This window comes from Leuresthes tenuis, unplaced genomic scaffold (genome assembly GCF_036924035.1).
Source record: "Leuresthes tenuis unplaced genomic scaffold, fLeuTen1.0.hap1 SCAF_2, whole genome shotgun sequence".
NCBI lineage: Eukaryota > Metazoa > Chordata > Actinopteri > Atheriniformes > Atherinopsidae > Leuresthes > Leuresthes tenuis.
In genome coordinates, this window is record NW_027325356.1 from 35555810 (window position 1) to 35577170 (window position 21361).

General features: G+C 37.0%; 1 protein-coding gene across 1 annotated transcript in view; it reads right to left on the reverse strand.

Annotated features, from left to right (window-relative positions):
* The window catches only part of LOC140302177 (neural-cadherin-like), a 216499-nt gene that overhangs the window by 85897 nt on the left and 109241 nt on the right, over positions 1 to 21361 (reverse strand). The window contains exons 24-25 of the mRNA XM_072380982.1: positions 16715 to 16944; positions 6229 to 6506 (exon numbers count right to left, since the gene is read on the reverse strand). Coding sequence (XP_072237083.1) covers positions 6229 to 6506; positions 16715 to 16944 — 508 coding nt within the window. The remainder of the gene's footprint in view (positions 1 to 6228; positions 6507 to 16714; positions 16945 to 21361) is intronic.

The following is a 21361-nucleotide window of genomic DNA, read 5'->3' on the forward strand; positions in this document are numbered from 1 at the left end:
TTTGTTTGTAATAGGTCTTGTAACTCATAAAAATACCATAAGGACATGTCAACAAAGATGAAAAGTTGATTTTTAGAGGAAGGGGACAAAATTTGACCATGTCACATAGTGAACATAGCCATGTGCAACTCACAGCCATTTTAGTGAAACATGACAGTAGCTATTTTTTTTATAAAGTGGGATACTTAAGTGCTGATATTGTTTTCTGTTTATATTGGTGCTTGAGGTTCAATGGACACACTGCAATCCTCCTGAAGAGTTAGTGTTGCTACTGAAGAATAAACAAAAAGACACACTGGACAAAACTTTGCTAAACTGCAGGAATAGTACAGGAATCATTTATACAGGAAGTATGTCATATATATAGTACATAGTATAAAGCAACATAACTGTAGCATTCAGGAACCGAAGCGCTATTGTAACATACCTCCCATTAAAGGTGCCAACAATCAAACACACACTGGGGGGACAGTAATGCTGAGATCATTTTTAAGTTATGGACTGTTTTGTTTACCTCTAACACAGCTTTAATATCTGTGTCAAATGGAGTGTCATGATGAAATTCATAGTTAATTCTCACATTTGCATTAGCTGAAATATAAAGTGGAAATCTTCCTCAGTAAGTTATGGCTCGCTATAACAAAGCACAAAGGATCTTTTCCACTTTACTCTGGAATCAATGCAAGTGTAAGAATTGAATGTTAATTTCATCATAATGTCCAAACTTTGCATTGAGTTACAACTAAGATAGTGATAAAAGCTCAAGCCCACTCACTGATGTTGTATTTAATTGGTTGCAAAGAGCCCTTCACTTCCACCACTAAAGAGTCAAGCCTGAGGACACGCGGACCATCAGCTTAAATTACACAGTGTTTGAACAGGGACATTGTCTATGTTCTACCACTGGAAGCACCAAAGAGCTAATTTCATCACCAATATTTGTAGATGAAAAGGTTTGTTGAAATGATCTTATGTGACGATGGTTTCCTCTAAATTTCTGTTCACATTTTTTTAGGGATTCCACACAAGAACTGACATTATGTGATAGCTAATGTGCAAGAGCTTTCATCCATTAGGAGGTTGTGAAAGATTTGTTTGCAAATATAACAGAAAAGCATACAAGAACAATATTTTGCTACTGTCTATGGCTACCTACAAAGAGGCATTCCATATCAGATGTTATAAGCCACAAATGATTCCAGATCTCATCATGGTACCCTGAGAATATATTTTAATTTGGGAAAAAATAAGCTTAAAAACATGGCATGTGAAAAACAAACTAATATAAATGAATATAAATGAATCCTCACTGCTTCCTTAGGGATTAAAAGGGTAAGTAGCAGCCAGCTGCTGCTAATCAAATGCACTGATTAACTGATCATCAGCGAGTGTGAGCACCACACCTTAACAAAATACAGAGGAGGTAATATAGCAGTGATCATCTCACTGGAGCAATTGTTGCTGTCCATTAATCTGTAAAGGGTTATAAGGCCATTTTCAAAGTATTTGGACTCAATCCTTCTACAATGAGAAAGATTATTCACAAGCAAAAAACATCCAGGACATTTGTCTCATGTCAGACCACGCAATGATCAGAGAAAGTGCAAATTGAACATTAAAAAAAAAAAGACAAACAAGCTACATTTCTGCTTCTACAGGCCATGGTTATCATTTTAAATGTTATAGTCTTAAAGACTTTATTGTGAAAGAATGGTTTGCTTGGAAGGGTTACAGTTGAAATCCTTCGACTCTCTCTAAAAGGAACATAGTAGCACAGTTTAAGGTTTATAAAAGTACATCTAAATAAACCACAAGACTTCTGGAACAATGCTTGTGGATAGACAAAACCAAAGGAGAGATGTTTGGCCATATCGCAGCATATTTGGTGAAAAAACACACACAGCATATCATATAATTGTCAGATACGTTCATGGAGGTTTAGACTTGATTTGCAGCTACAGGACCTGGATACCTTGCAGACATTGAACTGACAAGGAACTCCTCTGTATACCAAATTATTCCTGAGTCAAACGTGATGCCATCTGTCCGACAGCTGAAGCTCGGCTGAAACTGGGTCATGCAACCGTACAGTGATCACAAACACTTGAGTAAATCTATAACAAATGATTGAAAAAGAAAAGAAACAAGGCATTGCAGTGGACGAGTCAAAGTCCAAATCTCAAGAATTAAATGCTCTGCGAAAACCTTAAGAGAACTGTACATGAACAAATACCCACAAATATCAGCAAACCGAAGAAATGTTGCACTAAATAGTGAGACAAAATTCCTCCACAGGGACAAAAAATGGTTACTTCAAGTTATTGCTGCTCAAGATAGTTCTACAAGCTTTTGAATAATGTGATGTATTTAATCTTTCACACAGTGCTTTGGCATTATAGCTCAGTTTTTGTATAGATAAATGATGACAGTGTAATACATCATGTGTCATTGTTCATTTAAGGTATATTTTCCTTTTTCAAGACTTGGTAAGGACCCAATTAGCCTATTGTGTCCTGATACATAAAATGTCAGACTTCACAAAGAGTGCATTTTCTTTTCCACATAACAGTATATCACCAATTAATAAATGGATAAGGGTCAATATAGTCAATCCAGTGGAAAGCATTAAAAATGACAGGAAGAAAAAAAATACAGCTTTTAGAGTCACTAAAAGATATCTAAACTTCAGATTTAATGGTAATTTTTGTTGTTGTATTTTTACACTGGAAATAAAACTCTAGACCACTAGCTGTTGTACATCAACTATATGTCAGCAGGGTTAGCTGTGCAAACACTGTGCATATTCTATTTCACATTCAATTTGACGCAACTCACAGTGCATGTTTGAATTTTGACTGCTGATTCAGAATCTTATCAGCCAACACACCATGGGTCTATTGACCAGCCGCCACAGGGAGCTCACAATTCCAATAAAGCTTCTTCAAAACACGACAACTAGGTCCCCAGTGTTGACAAAAGTTTCTCTGTTTATTTGTCCATTTTCCTGAACCTGAGTGCCCAAATACAAAATAAGATAATGAGTTGCAGAGCTTTGACACTGACATAAAAGGATGAATACAACAGTCATTGTGTTGAACTATTGGTGTAGGTCAGGCAGAAACATTCAGGCTCAGTATCACGTCAGAGCTGAAAGGAACTAATAAGGGTATTTTCTATGAACAATATTGTTATATTTTCTCTTCCAAATACTGCTTCAGACTCCCAGGCACTAATTCGACAAGTTTGGGTCTTTTGTCAAGTCTTTGTGGAGAGAAAGCAAGTGGACAAAGAATATCACTTTTTTAAATTGCAACTTATCTTTTCATAACAATTTCAACCAAAACTAGGTCTTAGTCAACATTTGTCAGTTGAATATGATGGATACATTTAAGTAAGTATTCAAAAGGTAAACTGGTAGATATTTAACCATGAAGAAAAGAGATGGAAAATGTAAAACAACTTGATGCACTGGTGTAAGGGTTAGAGCAAATAATATAGTTTAAAAAACATCAAAACAAGCATACGTGGTGTTATATGGCCTTCTTGACCATTCGTAGTAGTAGCTGCTGTCAAAACTGCCACTACATTCAGATATAAAAGTCTTCCATGAGATGAAGATGTGTGTCAGCTGTTAAATATTTGACCAGCTGTTCCAAAGTTCAAGAATTCCTTTTAGCATGAATAAAATTAAACATCTTCAATTGGATTCAACCTCATCTACTCTCACAAAGACATAATGTGCAAAATCAAAGTGATAAGACCAGCAAGTTCAAGTTAAGAGCTCACCAGTTATAGGTTCAGGTTTCCTTGAATGGAACTGCATAGATTTTTTATTTTTTTTCCCAAACCATAAACATAATTTGATGGGTTTTTGTTGAACTCAACACCACATAGTTAAAAACGCACACCTCACAAAGTATCTGCCTTTATCTGTTGTCACAATTTCATCGGTCTTCTTCACTCTGCTCCTTGTCATGAAATATTTTTCTCTCTCCAAATAAATAAACAATTCCTGAATTTATTTCACTACAATATGTAATAATTTTTCTTTACTGATGTCATTAGCAGCAATCACTCAAGCTGTGAATGGTTTTACAGCCACGCATCTTCCTTATGAAGAAAAGATGAAGCTGAAGGAAGCATCCTACAGTCTAAAGCTGCTTGAGTCTAGAGGCCTGCTCGTGAAAAAGATGCTAAACTGGGAATTCCTCATATCCGGCAGAGGGGGAACCTAAACATAGATAAAACATTTCAAGATGTTGAATGAGCTTCATGCCCCAGGGATAGACCATTCAAAGCTCAGCACGGGCCTGCTCACAGAGCACTGAGCTCTTTTTATGTCTGCTCTGAGCTTGGCCCTAACACAAGCTGTGGCTGCAGCAGAGAGGCTTACAGCCACATTCATTCTTTACCATTATTCACATTTCTAAAGTCCAGAGACTCTCCCATTTATTGATTTATTTCAATACTGTAAATCATAGAGAATGGGAGAATCATTGTGTTAATATCTTTGGAGACTTGATTGACTAGAGAATGCGTCTACAACTGATAAGTTATAGCACATCAAGGTTCAAAATCAATATTCAGGGGTGCTCAGACTTTTAACTGATACCATATACATTTGTGTACTGCAGGGCAAATCAGCTACCTTTACCTAATGTGCCTTTTTGTTTGTTTCTCATTTAGCTTTGCAATGCAGCTGACAATGTGCAATTCAAAGACCAGAATCAATGTTAAATGTATCCTATTAACAAGTATTAACTGTGTAAAAGAAGGAAAGTTTGGTGCAGTTCAGTCCTTTGAAATTCGTTAAAGCTACTATACTTTGCCCACTCGCATGTCAGTATCTTTATTTTAGGGAGTTTACAAGAATAGGTTTATGTACTTTATCATTTGAAGAGAAATAATAAAAAAAATTTACTTTGTTGCGGCACCTCTTGTCACCTTCTGTCTGAAAAACTCAATTTTAGGTCCAGTGTCTCTTAAGTTTTACACAATTAAGATGTGGATGTGAGGGCTTCATTATACATATAGAAAATACCATGTTGAAATAGCAATAAAGTGGTGGGGTGAATATAATGAGAAGTCTTGATTGTTAAGTCATGTGCTGAAAACATCTGACTGATCTTTAACTGGTGCAGAATCATGCTGCAGCTGCCCAGTTCTTTCATTTCAACTCAAAACATTTCCACTCTTGGTTTGCTTCAGGCCACTTTAAAAATGGAAACTGGGTGTATGGAAGCCAATACAAATTAATAACATGCTTCTACACATGCTGCATTTTTAATCATAACCTGCACTGACAACACCATTTAACCAAGCAGTTAAATTGTTGTTTATTATTGAGTTAGTCTTTATTCAATCTAATTAAATTAGATTTTTTTAATCAAAGATATTTTGGGGCTTATTAGGTAATCGAGTGATTGCAGCTTTTAATTGTTAATGTTATGTTGATTGCATGTCTCTGAGCAGTTAATTGTGAATGATTGCAACGTTATTTAATTTTGTAATTCTTGTTAACATTCTATCCAAACAAAAGAAACACGAAAATGTGCGTTTTTCCATTTAAAAAGAGTGGAATAGTGGGTCATCTGGTAGTGATGGAGTTGTTTTTGAAAGTGATCGAGTTTTCAGCAGAAATAAACAGCAGATCAGAAGTCTGCAGCTAAAACACATATGGCAACAGATTATTCATACTCAGCCATTAAGTGTTCTATTTGGCCCAGGTTCCAGAATATCTTCTATTCAAATTCTTCACTGTGTTCACTGTCTCATAAGTGAAAAAAAGACCTGATTGAAGCAAAGTGACATTGCTTTCTGTCTGACCCTCTTCCCTGCAGAGATAGTCCAGACAGTGAAAACACATCATAATGTATGGTGAGGAGGTGTGCTTTCTGTATATATTACACTACATAACACAATAGAATAACTAAGATAACATAATACCCAACTTCCTGGAGACCATCCAATTGTTGTTTTTCATCTTGCATTAACATTAAAACTCACTGGTACTAAGAGTAGAGAGCGTTTTTTTTCTTCTTGATTCATAGTACAGCTGACAACTTGTGTTAAAGGTCCTAACTTTTATAACAGTGTTAAAGTGAAAGTGCAATAAGTATTATTAAAATGCCAATTTTGACAGCACTAACCATAACAAAACTGGAAAAATGAGTCGCTTGTTCTCAATCCTTGACTCTGCTTTAAAGACGGAGATGATTTTTAACTCACCTGTAGCCGTGCTGAGTGTCCACACACGCTCCGCCATTGAAGCAGGGGTTTCTGGGATATGTAGAGCAGGACTGATGGGACTGCTCTCTACCTGGGCATGAGCACACAGCTGTGGATTCCACTGTCACAGATACAAGACTCACAGTCCCGCAGTCTACCACAGTGGGTGTGTCCCTCACATTCAAAATGTTGGTGCAGCCACCTGCTCCAGCACACTCAGAACTGGGACACTCATCTACACGGACTTGGAACACACTGACCTGCAGGAATGACTGGAGCTAAACAGAAAAAGACAAAGGAAAGAATCAGCTAACAGAGCAAGGTGCAAGATTTTCGAACTTCTCCATAACCTCCATAAAAACTCTCAGGTTTACAGAAATCCTGTGGGCCAGCTTTCTATTACAGTATAAACCATACACAGGTTAACATACATTTCATCCTGATGTATTACCAAGCTAAACACCTGGATTCTGCGTTAGTCTCTATGTCAGATGTAGAGCTGTTGAATGTTAATAAAAAAAGAAAAAGTTTTCAATTAAACTTTTTCTATTTGCACCGAACTGGAGTGCCAATTCAGTTTGTTGGCATGTCTATAATGACATAATAAAGACCTAATGAATTTATCAAAACAAGGTTTTGGCACCATGGCAGATTGCTGATGTAACTGACGTCCAACAAGAGAAAGTACTTTGCGCTTCGCTCTCCCAATCCCTCACTCTGATTAATTAACCCATTGATGACTTTTAGTTTTTTTGTTCTCACGCTGTATTCTACAACTTGCGAGTGCTTTAGCTAGTCCCACTCAGTCTTTATGGGTATGGGTACTTTCTGGGTTTGACTCATAAGTAAGAATCAAAGTTCATTCATGTAGCAAGAGATTATATACTATAATATCATAGGTAAATGTAACAAACCTATACAGCTATAATGAGGAATATTTGTTGTGTTCATTCTGTTCTACAATAGTTCCAGCGTCATTTCGATGCAATTTACCACATCAACAAATCAATAAATGAAAATGATTTAAAAGAAGGGGGTCACACTATAAAAAGTTAGAACAGCTGGCAGACAAGACCCAATATATAGAATTTTATGAGGTGATATTACGATGCTTCTGTAGAGAAAATTAATTGACAAGTACAGCTTTAACAGAAAAATTATTTTTACGACCATAACTTTTCAGTTCTGCTACAGTCAACTATGTATACAGTTACAGTACTTATATACTGTCTTGATTAAACAGCTCTTAAGTCTAATTCTGAAAGCTGTGAAATCCCTACTCTCATGTAAGCTTTTCACTGGAAAATACAGTTGCACACAATGAGATCTGGTTAATGTTTACGCATAAAAGATTAATATTAAATACAAATCCACTCTAAAACACTGACAAAGAAAAGTGCAAATCCAGTGTCTGAATGCATGTGGAGCACAGAAAGCAGTTTAGGTCTAAAAAGTGTTTGCAGTGTTTTTTCAGCAGAAAAGTTGGCAACATGATGTTCAGACAGAGGGGAAGCCATGACCCCTGAGGTTAAGCAGATTGATAAAGCACTGGTTTGTACTGTGTGTGTGCATGTGTGTGTGTGTGTGTGTGTGTGTGTGTGTGTGTGTGTGTGTGTGTGTGTGTGTGTTGCATTTGCGGTCTTGGTTAGTAAGAGTTAAATTGTTCAAGCAGATTTTCACAAAGTTGGCATACAACAATAACAACAACATACACGTGGTCATGGGGAGCGGTAAAGAACTCACAGATACACACACAAACATATTCATTGTGGACAAAATTCAACTTGAAAGCAGGTCACTTTATGCTCATTGTTCTGGAGTGACTGGACTTCATACAGTGTGACAGGACTGCAATGACTAACCATGCACAAATGCTCCAATACATATTCACCAGACTTGGCAGAGCCGCAGGCTTTAATTCTGATAAGGATTGTTTTAAACATCAGTGTCACTGCTGATGTACTGTATCTTTGTCAATATAACAATGATTTCTTTTTCTATTTGAAACCTACTGTTTTCATGATTACTTCTGCTTGATAGTCAAATCGCAGACAAATGCATCTTCACAATGATTCTCTTTAGTAGATGTTACACAGGTATTTACAGGCTTGAAGGTGATTTATTTTAACAGGGAGCAAGGTTACATGAGAGTTTAATAAGTAGGCACGAACAACTCTCATATTTACATGTCACTGAAGAATACCTTGTGTTTTCTTCTTTTCTTGTTACTTGCATGTTTTCTTTAACCATCATTGGACATTGGAAGACAGTTTTTTTTTTTTTACTGATCAGACACTCATGCTAAGGCATCTTTTTCCTTTGTATAATGATATGTGATTTGATATAATGAAGACACAGTAATATTTAGTGGAATTCCAACACTCATTCGCCCTGGCATAGTTTCAATAGCTTATACGATGTTACAATGTTCATTTTTGTCCAGATGTACATTGATATTTAACCAAGAGCTTGCACTGATGATTTGAAAGTCAGACTGCCATGTGCAGTCTTCACCAGCACATCCCAGAGAATCTCAATCCATATGTGAAAATGATGTCTCATGCTCCCTGGACCGCTATTCCATAATTTGAAACTAATGAATCCTGATGTTGTCATCTTGGAATATGCTCATGTCATCAGGAAAGAAAAAAATCTATTGATAAAAGCTTGGTAATTCAGTATGTTCATCTCATTTCATTTTTGGGAACATAACCTTGCTAAACCCAGACCCGAGCAACTGGAGCAGTCTCAGATTATTTGATTGGCTAAATACTAGGTGGGTTTGTTTTGTTGGCCAAAATCCCATTATCACAGGTGCCTTTCCAACTATGCTGTAATCAGAATTATGGAGCCATCACCAACTTTATTTCCTCCATCCCCATAAATAAGCACTGTTTAGGGCAGCTTCCCAAACATTACATTCTCACAAGTGGACAGTCTGGTTGACAGAGCAGCGGCCTCCCCAAGTGACTCTAATAGTTTCTCCATTTAAGCAGCAAGTCTTGACTCAGAGTAGATATTCTCCCTGGTAAAATACAAAAGTATGTAACCAAAAAACAAGCCATGAGTAAAGTGGTTAGGACATAGCATTCCATTAATTCCAGCTTTCTAAAATATAGAAAAAGCCTCGGACGGGACTAAAAGTGCTCACAATTCTTTGGTAACAGAGGAAAACAGGAATAACCCCCCTGTTTCTATTTAGCAACGTGACTAGGGTGACAAATAACCAGAATCATATGAATTATGAATCATGAATTCCCTCAATGCTCAGGAGTAATGAGTTTATGAACTTTTTTTTTTCTGATAAGGCTGTGTCCATTAGAGATTAATCTTTTTCATCCCATAACATGTACAACTATATTACTGGATGCTATGACCATAGAAAATGATGAAAAGTCTGACTCTGACTCTTACCCACACTGTTTCTCGCACATACGGCATACCTGCCTGAATTAATGTTAGTAACTGAGTTTCTAAACCATCAACATGTCTGTTGGACCCTGTTCTAGCTGGACAGTTTATCTATGTTATAACCTTTATCAACACCCCTGCTCTCGATCAGATAAATCTGTCTATGTATCACTGACCTCTAAGTTAGCTGTGATTAAACCATTGTTTAAAAGCCATATTCTTGATCCAGATCCCTTTAAAAAAACCTCCTTTAAAGGGATGTTGCCAAATAAAAACGCGTATGAAGAGTTTCAATCCGGATTACACCATCGCAACAACTGTCTCTGTATTTGTCCTGTTAGATCTCAGTGTTTGGGATCAAGGATACTGCTTTATATATGTTAAATTGTTTCAGTTTCTACATGTAAATAACATGTCTTCTGCATTCACCAGGGTATGTTATGGTGTTCCAAAGACTTCTGGACTAGGATCAATTGTGTTCCGTCTACATGCTTCCTATGGGCCATATCATAAGAAAGCATGACATATATTTCCATTGCTATGCTGATGACACTCAGTTTTGTTGATCAATTAAATCTGAAGAAACCAATTAGTTATTGAAGTTATAGGATTGTCTCAGAGACGTGAATGCCTGGTTTATCTGTAATTTTCTGCATTTGAATTCAGACAAACGGAGGTAATTGTTTTTGGACTAAATAAAGCCAGAAACTTCGTATCGAAACATTATTTCTTTGGATGGTATGACATTGTCTTTTAGTACTATTATGAGACACATTTAAGTTTTTTTTAAACAGGATCTGTCTTTTAATTTACATGTTGAACAGGCTTCTAGAACAGCCTTTATTTTTATCTGTGGAATGTTACCAAAATCAAATATCGAAATATCAAATCTATTACTCTGTCACACCGTCAGTATAGCCACACATGGACTTGTTTTGGTCTGATTCAAGTGGACCCTGTAAATATTCATCATGCATCAAATATCCAGCTTTTAAATGTGCCCATTTCTTCAGATGCAACCTTCAATTTCCTCTCGTCTTCACATGTATGCCTGTAAATGTGATAGACAGAGGTGTTCACATACCGTTCTAACATTTCCACTCAAAAAATAACAGACAGCTGCTCTTATTGTTCAGTTTTCAAACAGTTAGGGATCAAGCTGAGCTACTGTGTTTCTGTTAGTATTATTGCAGTGTTCAAATATTCGATTCATACATTTAAGCAATTTTACCTCAAACCCCATCAGTCAAAATAAAAAAATATTTTTTATGGAAAAGAAATCAAGCCAGAGGTTACATGCGTTTGTCTATGTGCATTCCTTGCACTTTAATGGCATGTGATGTAGATGGAAATGATCTAAATCCAGCTATTTCACTGCCATCTTGGATGCTCACATGACTGTAGGACTGCATCGTGTTTTCTTGTCATGGTGAACTAGTAAAGCGGTGTAAAATGAATGGAAACACATCACAATTACTTAGTGATAAAAGTTCAGTCTAACTGCAAACATGTGACAGACCATAAATTTATCAGGACCTCTTGGCATCGTATTTGATTTCTGTCAAGTGATTCCGTTTTCATCCAACCTGCTTTTAAAGTCTCAGCATACTCCACTAACAGCCTCGCTTGGTATTTTCAATCCGAGGTTAAAGTGAAAAATGACAGTGTCACACACAAGTTGAATCTCTGTGTTCAAAATGACAGCCTTTATTTTTATCTGTGGAATGTTACCAAAATCAGAAGCATTCTGCTCTAAAGCAAAATGGTTAATCTGGTCCATGGATTTATTACTTCTAGGCTGGACTACTGTAATATCATTTGTCCAAACAACTTCTTAAAAATCTTTCAAATGATCCAAAACATTGCAGCCATTATGCAGACTGCCACTGCCGTAATATGACTGGTTGAGTAGAGGTTATGGTCCAACTGTTAAGGTACATTCAAACAAAATAAGGTGTCCTGTTTTCAGTTGTTTGATTTCTACCATCTGCTGATATCAGACAAAAAAAACACAATGAATTAAAACAGGAGCACAAACCCCAGATAATAATTCTGTCACCCTCAAAAAGAATTGTTATGATAAACAACTTAAAGCTCAATAGTGCTACGTCATACTTGCTACGCAAACCTACAATAAGAACTTTATATCCTCCCAAAGCTGCGGTCCAAAAATGTGTTTTACCTTGACACGGGGACCTTGAACCTGCAAAGTGTAAATAGCAGCAAATATGTCAGCACTCCTTATCCTTTGTAAATACACTCCCTAATGTGCGCAATCTGAAATGCACAGAGAGCCATACACTTTCAAGAGTCTTTCAAGGATAGAACAGCATGTATAGCAGGGAATAAAGGACTATAGGGATGCATTGTTCCTTTGACTATTGTTCCAGTGCATTTAGAAGCTTCTGCAATCCTCTTCCCTGCCATAAGGACTACATTAATATAATGACAAGATGAACCTTGGTATCCTTGTGCAATACCAATGGTTTTCAAAAACTCGAAAACTGATGCAGTGTCATTAAAAGTCAAGTGGAGAGAGCTGGATTGAAAACACTGAAGGATAAGTTTCATTATTGAGCTAAACCAGGGAGAAACAGATGGATATGGTGTATAAAGGCTTTTTTAAAAAGAAACTTCTGAGGCATTACTGCAGAATTGAAACCATTAATAATAAGTTCTGCTTTATCTTCTGCCCCCCTTCCCCCTCATTCCATCTCTTCCACTCTGCCCTTCCTCCTTCTTTGTTGTCCACAAACCTCCTTCTCCGTCTCTCCGGTTCTCGTTTATCCTCTCTCTCGCCACGCTTCACATCTCATTCTGATCAATGTCTTCTCCAGAGAACTTGACTGAATTCAGATGAAATGCTCTGTGCCCCCCTCGCAAATCACACCTGGAAGCCTATACCTCTCTGCTTACACATCTATCTCTCCCTCTCTTCTTCTCTCTTATACCAGTCTTATTCTGAAACGTTAACCATAAACTTGCAGGCTTTTCTTTGCATGTCTAATCTTTATTTTTCCTTGAAGATTGTCACATGTAACAGAAGGTCGTCAGGAGGAGAAGCTGAGAGGCTGTGTGGTGATTCACCTGAATTGACCAGCATGATCATGACTGGACTTGAACAGTTTTTCCCTGAAAAGACATACAAATGCAAATATAGCCTGGCTTATCATTCTCCTTGAGGACATCGGTACAGCTCTTTTTCCCTCAGCTGTGAAATGCACACAATTCAACTTCTACGAATCATCCTCTCTCACACACACACACACATGCACAGGTCTCCTACTTCATTCAGGCTTGTGAAACGTGAAATGAGGTCTGACTGAAGCCAGTGGCCAGGGAGTGAGCATTACTCTGATTAAGGTTTTACTCTTTACCATAGAGATGGTATGGTTTTTATTATTTGAATTTTGCTTAGTGTGACCTCTCTAGTTGTTGAAATGTTGTTTATCAAGCCATATATCACTGAATATATAAACCTACATTTAATTTAAAACACCATATTCATTTGAAAGAGCACTACTTGGTGTCAAATTAGGTTGGCGCACTCATGGACCATAGAGTGAGTAGTTTTTGCTTTATCAATTTATTTTTATTGTGCTATAGTAGTATGATAATCAATGAGGACAATGAGAATAATTAGGTCTCACTTCACTGTGAATAATATAACAGAAACAATTAGAATTTATATGGTAGGCTTTGGATGATCTATGGAGGCCATACATGATTAATGGAGACAAAAACCTTTCTGAAATGTTCTCCCACAAGTGAACTGCTCAGGCCAACTTTATGTGCTGTATTTAGTGAAAAAAGGAAATTTGGCACTAGAATTTGCAAAAGTGGCATGTGAAAGATGATCAAAATTAAATTAGTAATCAAAATTAAATCATAATAAATAGTTAAGAACTGAAGGTAAACTGATCCCCAAAAGCCATGAAGTTAGTCTGACTTGACAGAGTGTAGAAAAGAAACAGCCCAATGCAAAAGTTTGGGCTCTGTCATAACCTTTGCCAAGGTGTCAGATCTTCATGAGCCTGTTTGATCTATGACATGTTTATAATTATCCTTAAGAAAGACTAGGGGATGCACATTTGCATAAAGATACTTATGCAAACGTGATAAACGTGACAGATATTTAGGGTCAGTGGTAACATAGAATTCTAGTACTCTAGCTGAGTAGAAAAAGTGTTCACAAGCTGTGATACTTGTCAAGGGTTTTTATTCTGTATTAACGACGTCCAAAGATTTGCTTTGGACTCCTTTCCTTCTGTTATATTTGCACTTTAAAAGTAGAAAATCATACCAAAAACCAGATTTTTGAGATATTGGGTCATTTTTTATTCATGTAGCTATTTGCAGTCAGCAAAAGAATGAGAACATATACAGGTTACAGCTTAGTGTTTAAGTGTCAACTTGATATCGCAGAAAACTAATCTATTCAATAAACCCCATCGAATTCTATGAAACCACCTTTAAAATCATTCAAAGGAGAACAACCCCAAATTTAGGGTTGCCTCGTGTTAAGTTATGAAATATCAAATCTATTACTCTGTCACACCGTCAGTATAGCTACACATGGACTTGTTTTGGTCTGATTCAAGTGGACCCTGTAAATATTCATCATGCATCAAATATCCAGCTTTTAAATGTGCCCATTTCTTCAGATGCAACCTTCAATTTCCTCTCGTCTTCACATGTATGCCTGTAAATGTGATAGACAGAGGTGTTCACATACCGTTCTAACATTTCCACTCAAAAAATAACAGACAGCTGCTCTTATTGTTCAGTTTTCAAACAGTTAGGGATCAAGCTGAGCTACTGTGTTTCTGTTAGTATTATTGCAGTGTTCAAATATTCGATTCATACATTTAAGCAATTTTACCTCAAACCCCATCAGTCAAAATAAAAAAATATTTTTTATGGAAAAGAAATCAAGCCAGAGGTTACATGCGTTTGTCTATGTGCATTCCTTGCACTTTAATGGCATGTGATGTAGATGGAAATGATCTAAATCCAGCTATTTCACTGCCATCTTGGATGCTCACATGACTGTAGGACTGCATCGTGTTTTCTTGTCATGGTGAACTAGTAAAGCGGTGTAAAATGAATGGAAACACATCACAATTACTTAGTGATAAAAGTTCAGTCTAACTGCAAACATGTGACAGACCATAAATTTATCAGGACCTCTTGGCATCGTATTTGATTTCTGTCAAGTGATTCCGTTTTCATCCAACCTGCTTTTAAAGTCTCAGCATACTCCACTAACAGCCTCGCTTGGTATTTTCAATCCGAGGTTAAAGTGAAAAATGACAGTGTCACACACAAGTTGAATCTCTGTGTTCAAAATGAAAGTGCACTGAATTACTGCATCACCACATGTCCCATCTTCAAATGTTGACTTTGTTAACCGTTTCCAATGTAATGTTTACTTTCAGCATCTAATGCTGCTGCAGTGGGAGCATGATGGCACCCTGACATCAAAGGACACCTTTCTGCATATTTCAGACACTACTGGAATTGTCAAGATAGCAGAGTTGAAGACCTGGCAAATGCCTTAGTGTAAAAAAATTATTCCAGAAATGTATTTCAGGGGTACAGATGGAAGACAGACAGAGTGAGCTAATAGCAAACAATTTAAAGTTAAATGCTCAGAATTTGGGGGATTTTGTCATCCACAATAGCTAACACATTTAAAATATTTAATGAAACTTAATGAAAGGAACAAGGTTGAAAGCCAGTACTGAATGGATATGATCTCACAGTGTGGCCCAACACAACTTTCAGTTAACATGATCATATAGAGTCATGATATGTGGGTCTGCTATTAATCCTTTTACTGATCCTTCATCTTTTATAACCATCTACAGCCTTGTTGACCCTGCAGGGCTGTCAGTGTCCTCAAGATGTTGGACTGGCTGTAACTCCTTACTTGTGGCCCCCTCCCCTGGACTCGCCTCAGATCTGGACCATTTACCTGCGATCTAAAAATCTGAAAATCTGGCTTGTGGGAAACTACCACAATGAGCAGGTCAGACGAGACGAGACGAGACGAGACGAGACGAGACGAGACGAGACGAGACGAGACGAGACGAGACGAGACGAGATAAGATAAGATAAGATAAGATAAGATAAGATAAGATAAGATAAGATGAGACAAAACTTTATTTATCCTGCAACGGGGAAATTTTCCTGCGACAGCAGCAACAGCAAGATTACAAGATAGCAGGTAACCAAAAATTAAATGTCGAATGGCGGTTTTAATACAAGTAAATTTGATAACCTAAGAAAAAAATTAATAATGTAAAATAAATACAATATTTACAAGAGAATAGCAATTAAAAAAAATATATTGACTATAAGCTAAATTGTGAAATTAATTATATTTACAATTAAATTTCATAGAGAACAGTGTTACAGACACCATGTTACATCAGCACTGGCTGAGATAGGTCTCTCTGACAGCTTACCATCTACTATTCTGTTTAAGAAGAAAAAAACAAAGTAAGCTATTCCAAAGGTATAACATGAGAAAACAAAGGGGACAGTAATCCGCTACTATCCACAGCATCAATGGATTTAAAACGACGTTGTCCAGTCCCAGACACCATAAAGACTCTTGAACATTTGATTCAATGTTCCTTGTTTTAAGTTTTTGTTTCTCATATAATTAAATATGATTAATAAGTTTTGTGTAGAAGCCTGACTTCCTACAAACAGATGATATTTTGACCGACATTTGTTTTGCTGGCATTTCATACCGGCTTCACTGCCAGAGGCAAAACTGCTGCCTGTAACCCACAAAAGCAAGTTAAAAGAAGGAGCACAACCCTTTTCTGAACACTCACTCTCACCTATATAGGACTTCTCTGTGCTCGACTTAGCTATAGCTTTAAAGCATGGTGAGCAGTTGGCGAGATGCTGTGAGTGTTATTCAAGAGGCTGTGTTGTCAGTCATCAAGAGCAGAGTCACAAACGGATCAGACAACAAAACAGTCGAGCCGACGTGACTTTATTGAGTATATCTCAATGGTCAGTGTAGATGAAAAACTGCAGTACTTAAATAGTGACATACCTTTTGTTTGTGGGCGGCCAGATAACCGTGTATTTTCTCAGGCTGGAGGAAGGTGGATCCACCATGCACAGCAAAGCGAACATCCAGCATTCGCTCGTTTGCATCCATTAAGCTGAAGATGTTGACTTCATCATGTGGAACAGAAAGCATCTCAGACAGGAAGTCCACGAGCAGCTCGTAGCGACTCCGCTGCTTCCCTCTCAGCTCAATAAACTCCTTTGCCGTGATGTCTGAGGAACATAAACAGGGTTGGAACCGTCATTATTTCCATACTTGCTCAACAGTATGATTCCAATTATTTTCAAGCTGTTTAAGCAAGAACTAGTCCAGTATACTCAAGATTGGAACAATGTTGATAAATTATTTAAAGACTCTCATTTTATATGACAAAATGATTATTTTTAGGGTTATATGTCAGTACTGTATGCCTGGGTGTGTTTGTGTGGCGATGGTAGTGACTGGGGATATGCTTTTAAAACCTGTGGCAATTATAGGTATTTATAGTCTTGACATTTAGGTTCAGTTTTTAATAAAAGAAAGCAGCAGGATCTTGAAAAACAAAAAAAATATGGCTTTAGTTGCATCTCTCTGTTCTATCCAGCATCAGCTGTTTGGCATTACAGAGTTAATCTGCTTAAATCTCAGGAAAAACCTGATGACTAGATGAAATTTAAGATGAGAAAGGCCAAGCAACAGATATCTCCACCCACTTTCACTTTCTTTGACTCTGTAACAAGAGCATGATTTTTACAACTGAGTAGATTCTACAAATCACTAAGAGACGAGTGAGAAACAGCAGAAGCTGAGTTCTTAGAGGAGAACAAACATGGAAGAAAAAAATACACTTTGATTTATTATTTTTGGACACATTGGACAGAATCAAGCCATGTGTGTCATAAGAAACCAGCACTTTAATTCTAACAGAGTTGTATGCACCAACCACCATCAGGAGACATCTGACAGTGAGGTGAAGCCCATATAATTACATGACACTAATCCCACAGTCCCATATTATACAAAATACATCTGTGCAGATTTTCCGCTGTACTGTATTATGCTAGGACCAACTGACAACTGATGACAAGAATTGAGAAGGTAGTTCCAGACCCTGTTTCATGAAGTTTGAGGATTTATATATCAGCAAAGTTAATTATCTAGTGCCCATTGACAAAAACGTTTAAGTGTTACATCTACAAAGACTGACCTCATGTTCACAGTCCTCTACAGTCATTCTTCAGGCTATATCTGTTGTCTTTTTTTCTCCTTTTTTCTTTTCCGAGCAGTGTGTCTCTCATAAACATACCTATTTGTTCGAAAGTATCTTCAGCCTGATCTTAATATAAAATTAAAAAAAGACAACTGAAATGTGGTGGCTGACAGGTGATATATACACAGCTGCTGGAATACACTTGTTTCTACCCATGTTAGTGAAAATATTTATTTTATTTATAGTCTAATTTATGGTTTAAATCTGCTGCTCAATTCCCCCTCTACATGTTTGAAAGACTAACTTGGAACTTGGAAAATAGATAAATGGAGTGGAAGAGGGGGGGGTCCATTACTTGTATTTATAAAGCAGAATTATATGTTGAAATATAGAATCTAAATAAACTGTAATGAACTGTGAGCCTGTCGCATAGCAATAAGTCGGTAAAGAATGACTACACCAGCCAGTAACAGGATAGAGGGTGCGTTAACTTTGGAAGATATAATAAATAGCAGATAGCTATTCTGTTTGTTTATTTTTTTATATTTCCCCTTCATTGAAGCTGTCTTTACTTATGAAACACAGAATCATTTGATGTGCCGTTTCTTTAACATAAGGTAACCCAGAATGGGAAAGAGCCACTTCACACCTGCATGATCACTTCTCATCATGTAATCACGTTCACGATCAGCACAAAGCTTGGAAGCTGTGCGTTTATTGGCCACATCTGAGTGCTAATGAGAAAAATATCAAGATTCACTTTAAACTTACTCAGGAACCACTGACTTTTCAAGTGATTAGGACGAGATCAGCTTTGCCATGACAGAGATTGAACCGAAGACCATTAGGTTATAGGTTATATCAGATTATAGTATCTTCAGGACAGTTTACCTCTGATCTCAGTATCCAGTGAGCTTCTGATCTTAGTCCAGAGTTAGTACAAAAGGTTCAGACAGAATGCATGCACTTTAAGGCTCACCTTTCTACTTGACATCACTCAAATTCTATGATAATGGATATCTTGTTTGCTATGGGGTCATGGATCCCACATGTACTGTGACAGATTAACTTTGTATAATAACGGTAACATGTTAAAATATTGCAACAAATAAATAAAGTCGTGTGTGAAAGAGAAGGCTGTGATGTGAGACTTCTGCTGGAAAAATAATGATGCTGTTGGAAAAATTATATAGTTATACTATGACAGAAGAGTCCCTCCATCTTTTCCTCTTCTATGATTCAAGCAAAAGTGTTTTGACTCTGGTACTAGTCTTTCCCATAATATTAACTGGTGAGAAGCACCTTTTATGTTCCTTCCCATAACAAGGAATGGGGAGAGAAGCACCTTTTCCCATAACATTGAATGTTCCTTCCCATAATAATGAATGGTGAGAAAAGCGCCTTTTCTCATAACATTGTGTGATCAGCAAGCATAAAGAACATAAATAGCTGGAGCACCATTTTGTCGAGGAGACAACTCTGAGCGATCTTCCCGACAGGTTGTGTGGATTTGTGCGGACTTGTCTCTTTCTTGCAAGAAATAAATGTTTTGTGTTAATCGTATCCAGCGACTCTGAGCCTAATTTTGAGAGAATTTTTCTAACAGATGCTAATAGCATTGTAATGATTAAATGTCACTACATTTCAGGCAGTTTCCAAAATAACTATAATGTAGAATGTCATTAGTACCACAATATGCAGGACAGCATGGTGACAGCTGGTTACTTATACATTTCATATGCAATTATTACAAAATTGACTGATAACTAGATTTATTTGGTGTTGTGCCTCTACTATGAATTTATGTTTGGAGACATTTCACTCCAAACAAACTACTGACTTTAGGATCAATGAGGTCACTGGGGTACATCATCAAAATTCTGTGCCAACCATACAAAGGCAACTTCAAAGTAAGGAAATCCTCAAGGACACTAGTCTTTAGTGAGGCAAATAATGAATGAGTTTGGGCTATTTTGTTGAATAGAGCTTAAAGGCTGAAACAGTCATTCAAACCCATTCAGTTTTAATCAAATTCTAAATCTCTAGAGTCTTATATCCCCTGGTTAAAAAAAGGTTGAAAACAAACAAATAAATAAATAAATAGATAAGCTCTCCAAAGGATATAGATTAATGATTATATAATATTCTAGTATTTCAAGCACTATATTATTTGTTTTGCACAACTTTACAGTGAAAAGAGGATGTCAGCAAAAACAAACTTGAGCTGCCAGTTAAATTTGAACAAGCTGATACAACTTAATAGCCTGTTTGGGCTCTTGTTCACAATCATCAGTAGCAAAGGCCATGTGATGTAAATATCAAAGCTCTTTTAATAATGTGACATGTCAAACTTTGTCCCCACATTCAGCTGTTTTTCAGCTGGCTCTTCTTAGTAGCTGCTTTGCAAAAATAACCAATTCCCACCAACAGAAGGCTATAAGAAAATGAACCATTTCCTCCATTCATAATGCATTGAAGAAATGTCAGTTATGGAAATGTATGCAAATAAAATTGTTCTTTATTTAAAACAGTGAGTCTTAAAGTCAGAATGATGACCAGATTTCCCAGTGGGGGAGGGGGGGGGGAGGTTACCAGATGGTTGAAAAGAGAAATCTAAGTAACAAATAAAAGGTGAAATTAAATATTTTATTCTTTACTTTATAACGACTGTAACAGTGATATAATTTGCATTAGAATAGATTTTATTGTGTTTGTGGGAGTATCTGCATAGAAACCAAACAAAAACGGCTCTATTTTGGTGGTTTTCACCTTGTTAACAAAGCAATTACAGCTTCTCTGACTAGGTATTAAAGTAGCTCCACTTTACATTCCAGCAGTAATTGTGGTCCCACGCTTTAACAAGATTAAAGACAATCATCAAGTGACCTTGACTAAAAAAAATGTTGTGAAAACTCAGCAGTGTAAGACTGACTGGTTGCAACAGAAACAAAAGTAAAAAGCTCAAGCAAATACATACACACATACACATAAATACAATGTAAACTATTTAGAGGATTAAGGGTTAGGACGATTAGGTTGGTGAGTGAAACGCTGGAGACAGAGCCTATGCATTAAGAGACAAGACTGGGGGCTCAGAACGGGCTCAGTGGATACAGTGTGAGGGATTGAGGCAAATGTCAGCTCCCATCACTCGGTCCAGCAGGAGAAGCAGGGACACAGGCAGACAGAAAGACAGTGAGTAGGGCTGGGGGAAGGATAGTAACTCCTAATACAAAATGGCAGCCTTTGCACCTGGCTTTGATCCAACCTCACAACTCACTTCTGCTTTCTCCTTCCCAGAGGCTTCATCAGAGTCAGTGCAATATCACTTTCTTATCTGTGGGCTCAGGAGTTCACACAAATAGTTGCAAAAAAGAAATAAAATCTCACCCATGTAGTTGTATAATGTTGTGTGTGACTAAAAAGCAAGAAAGAACAAT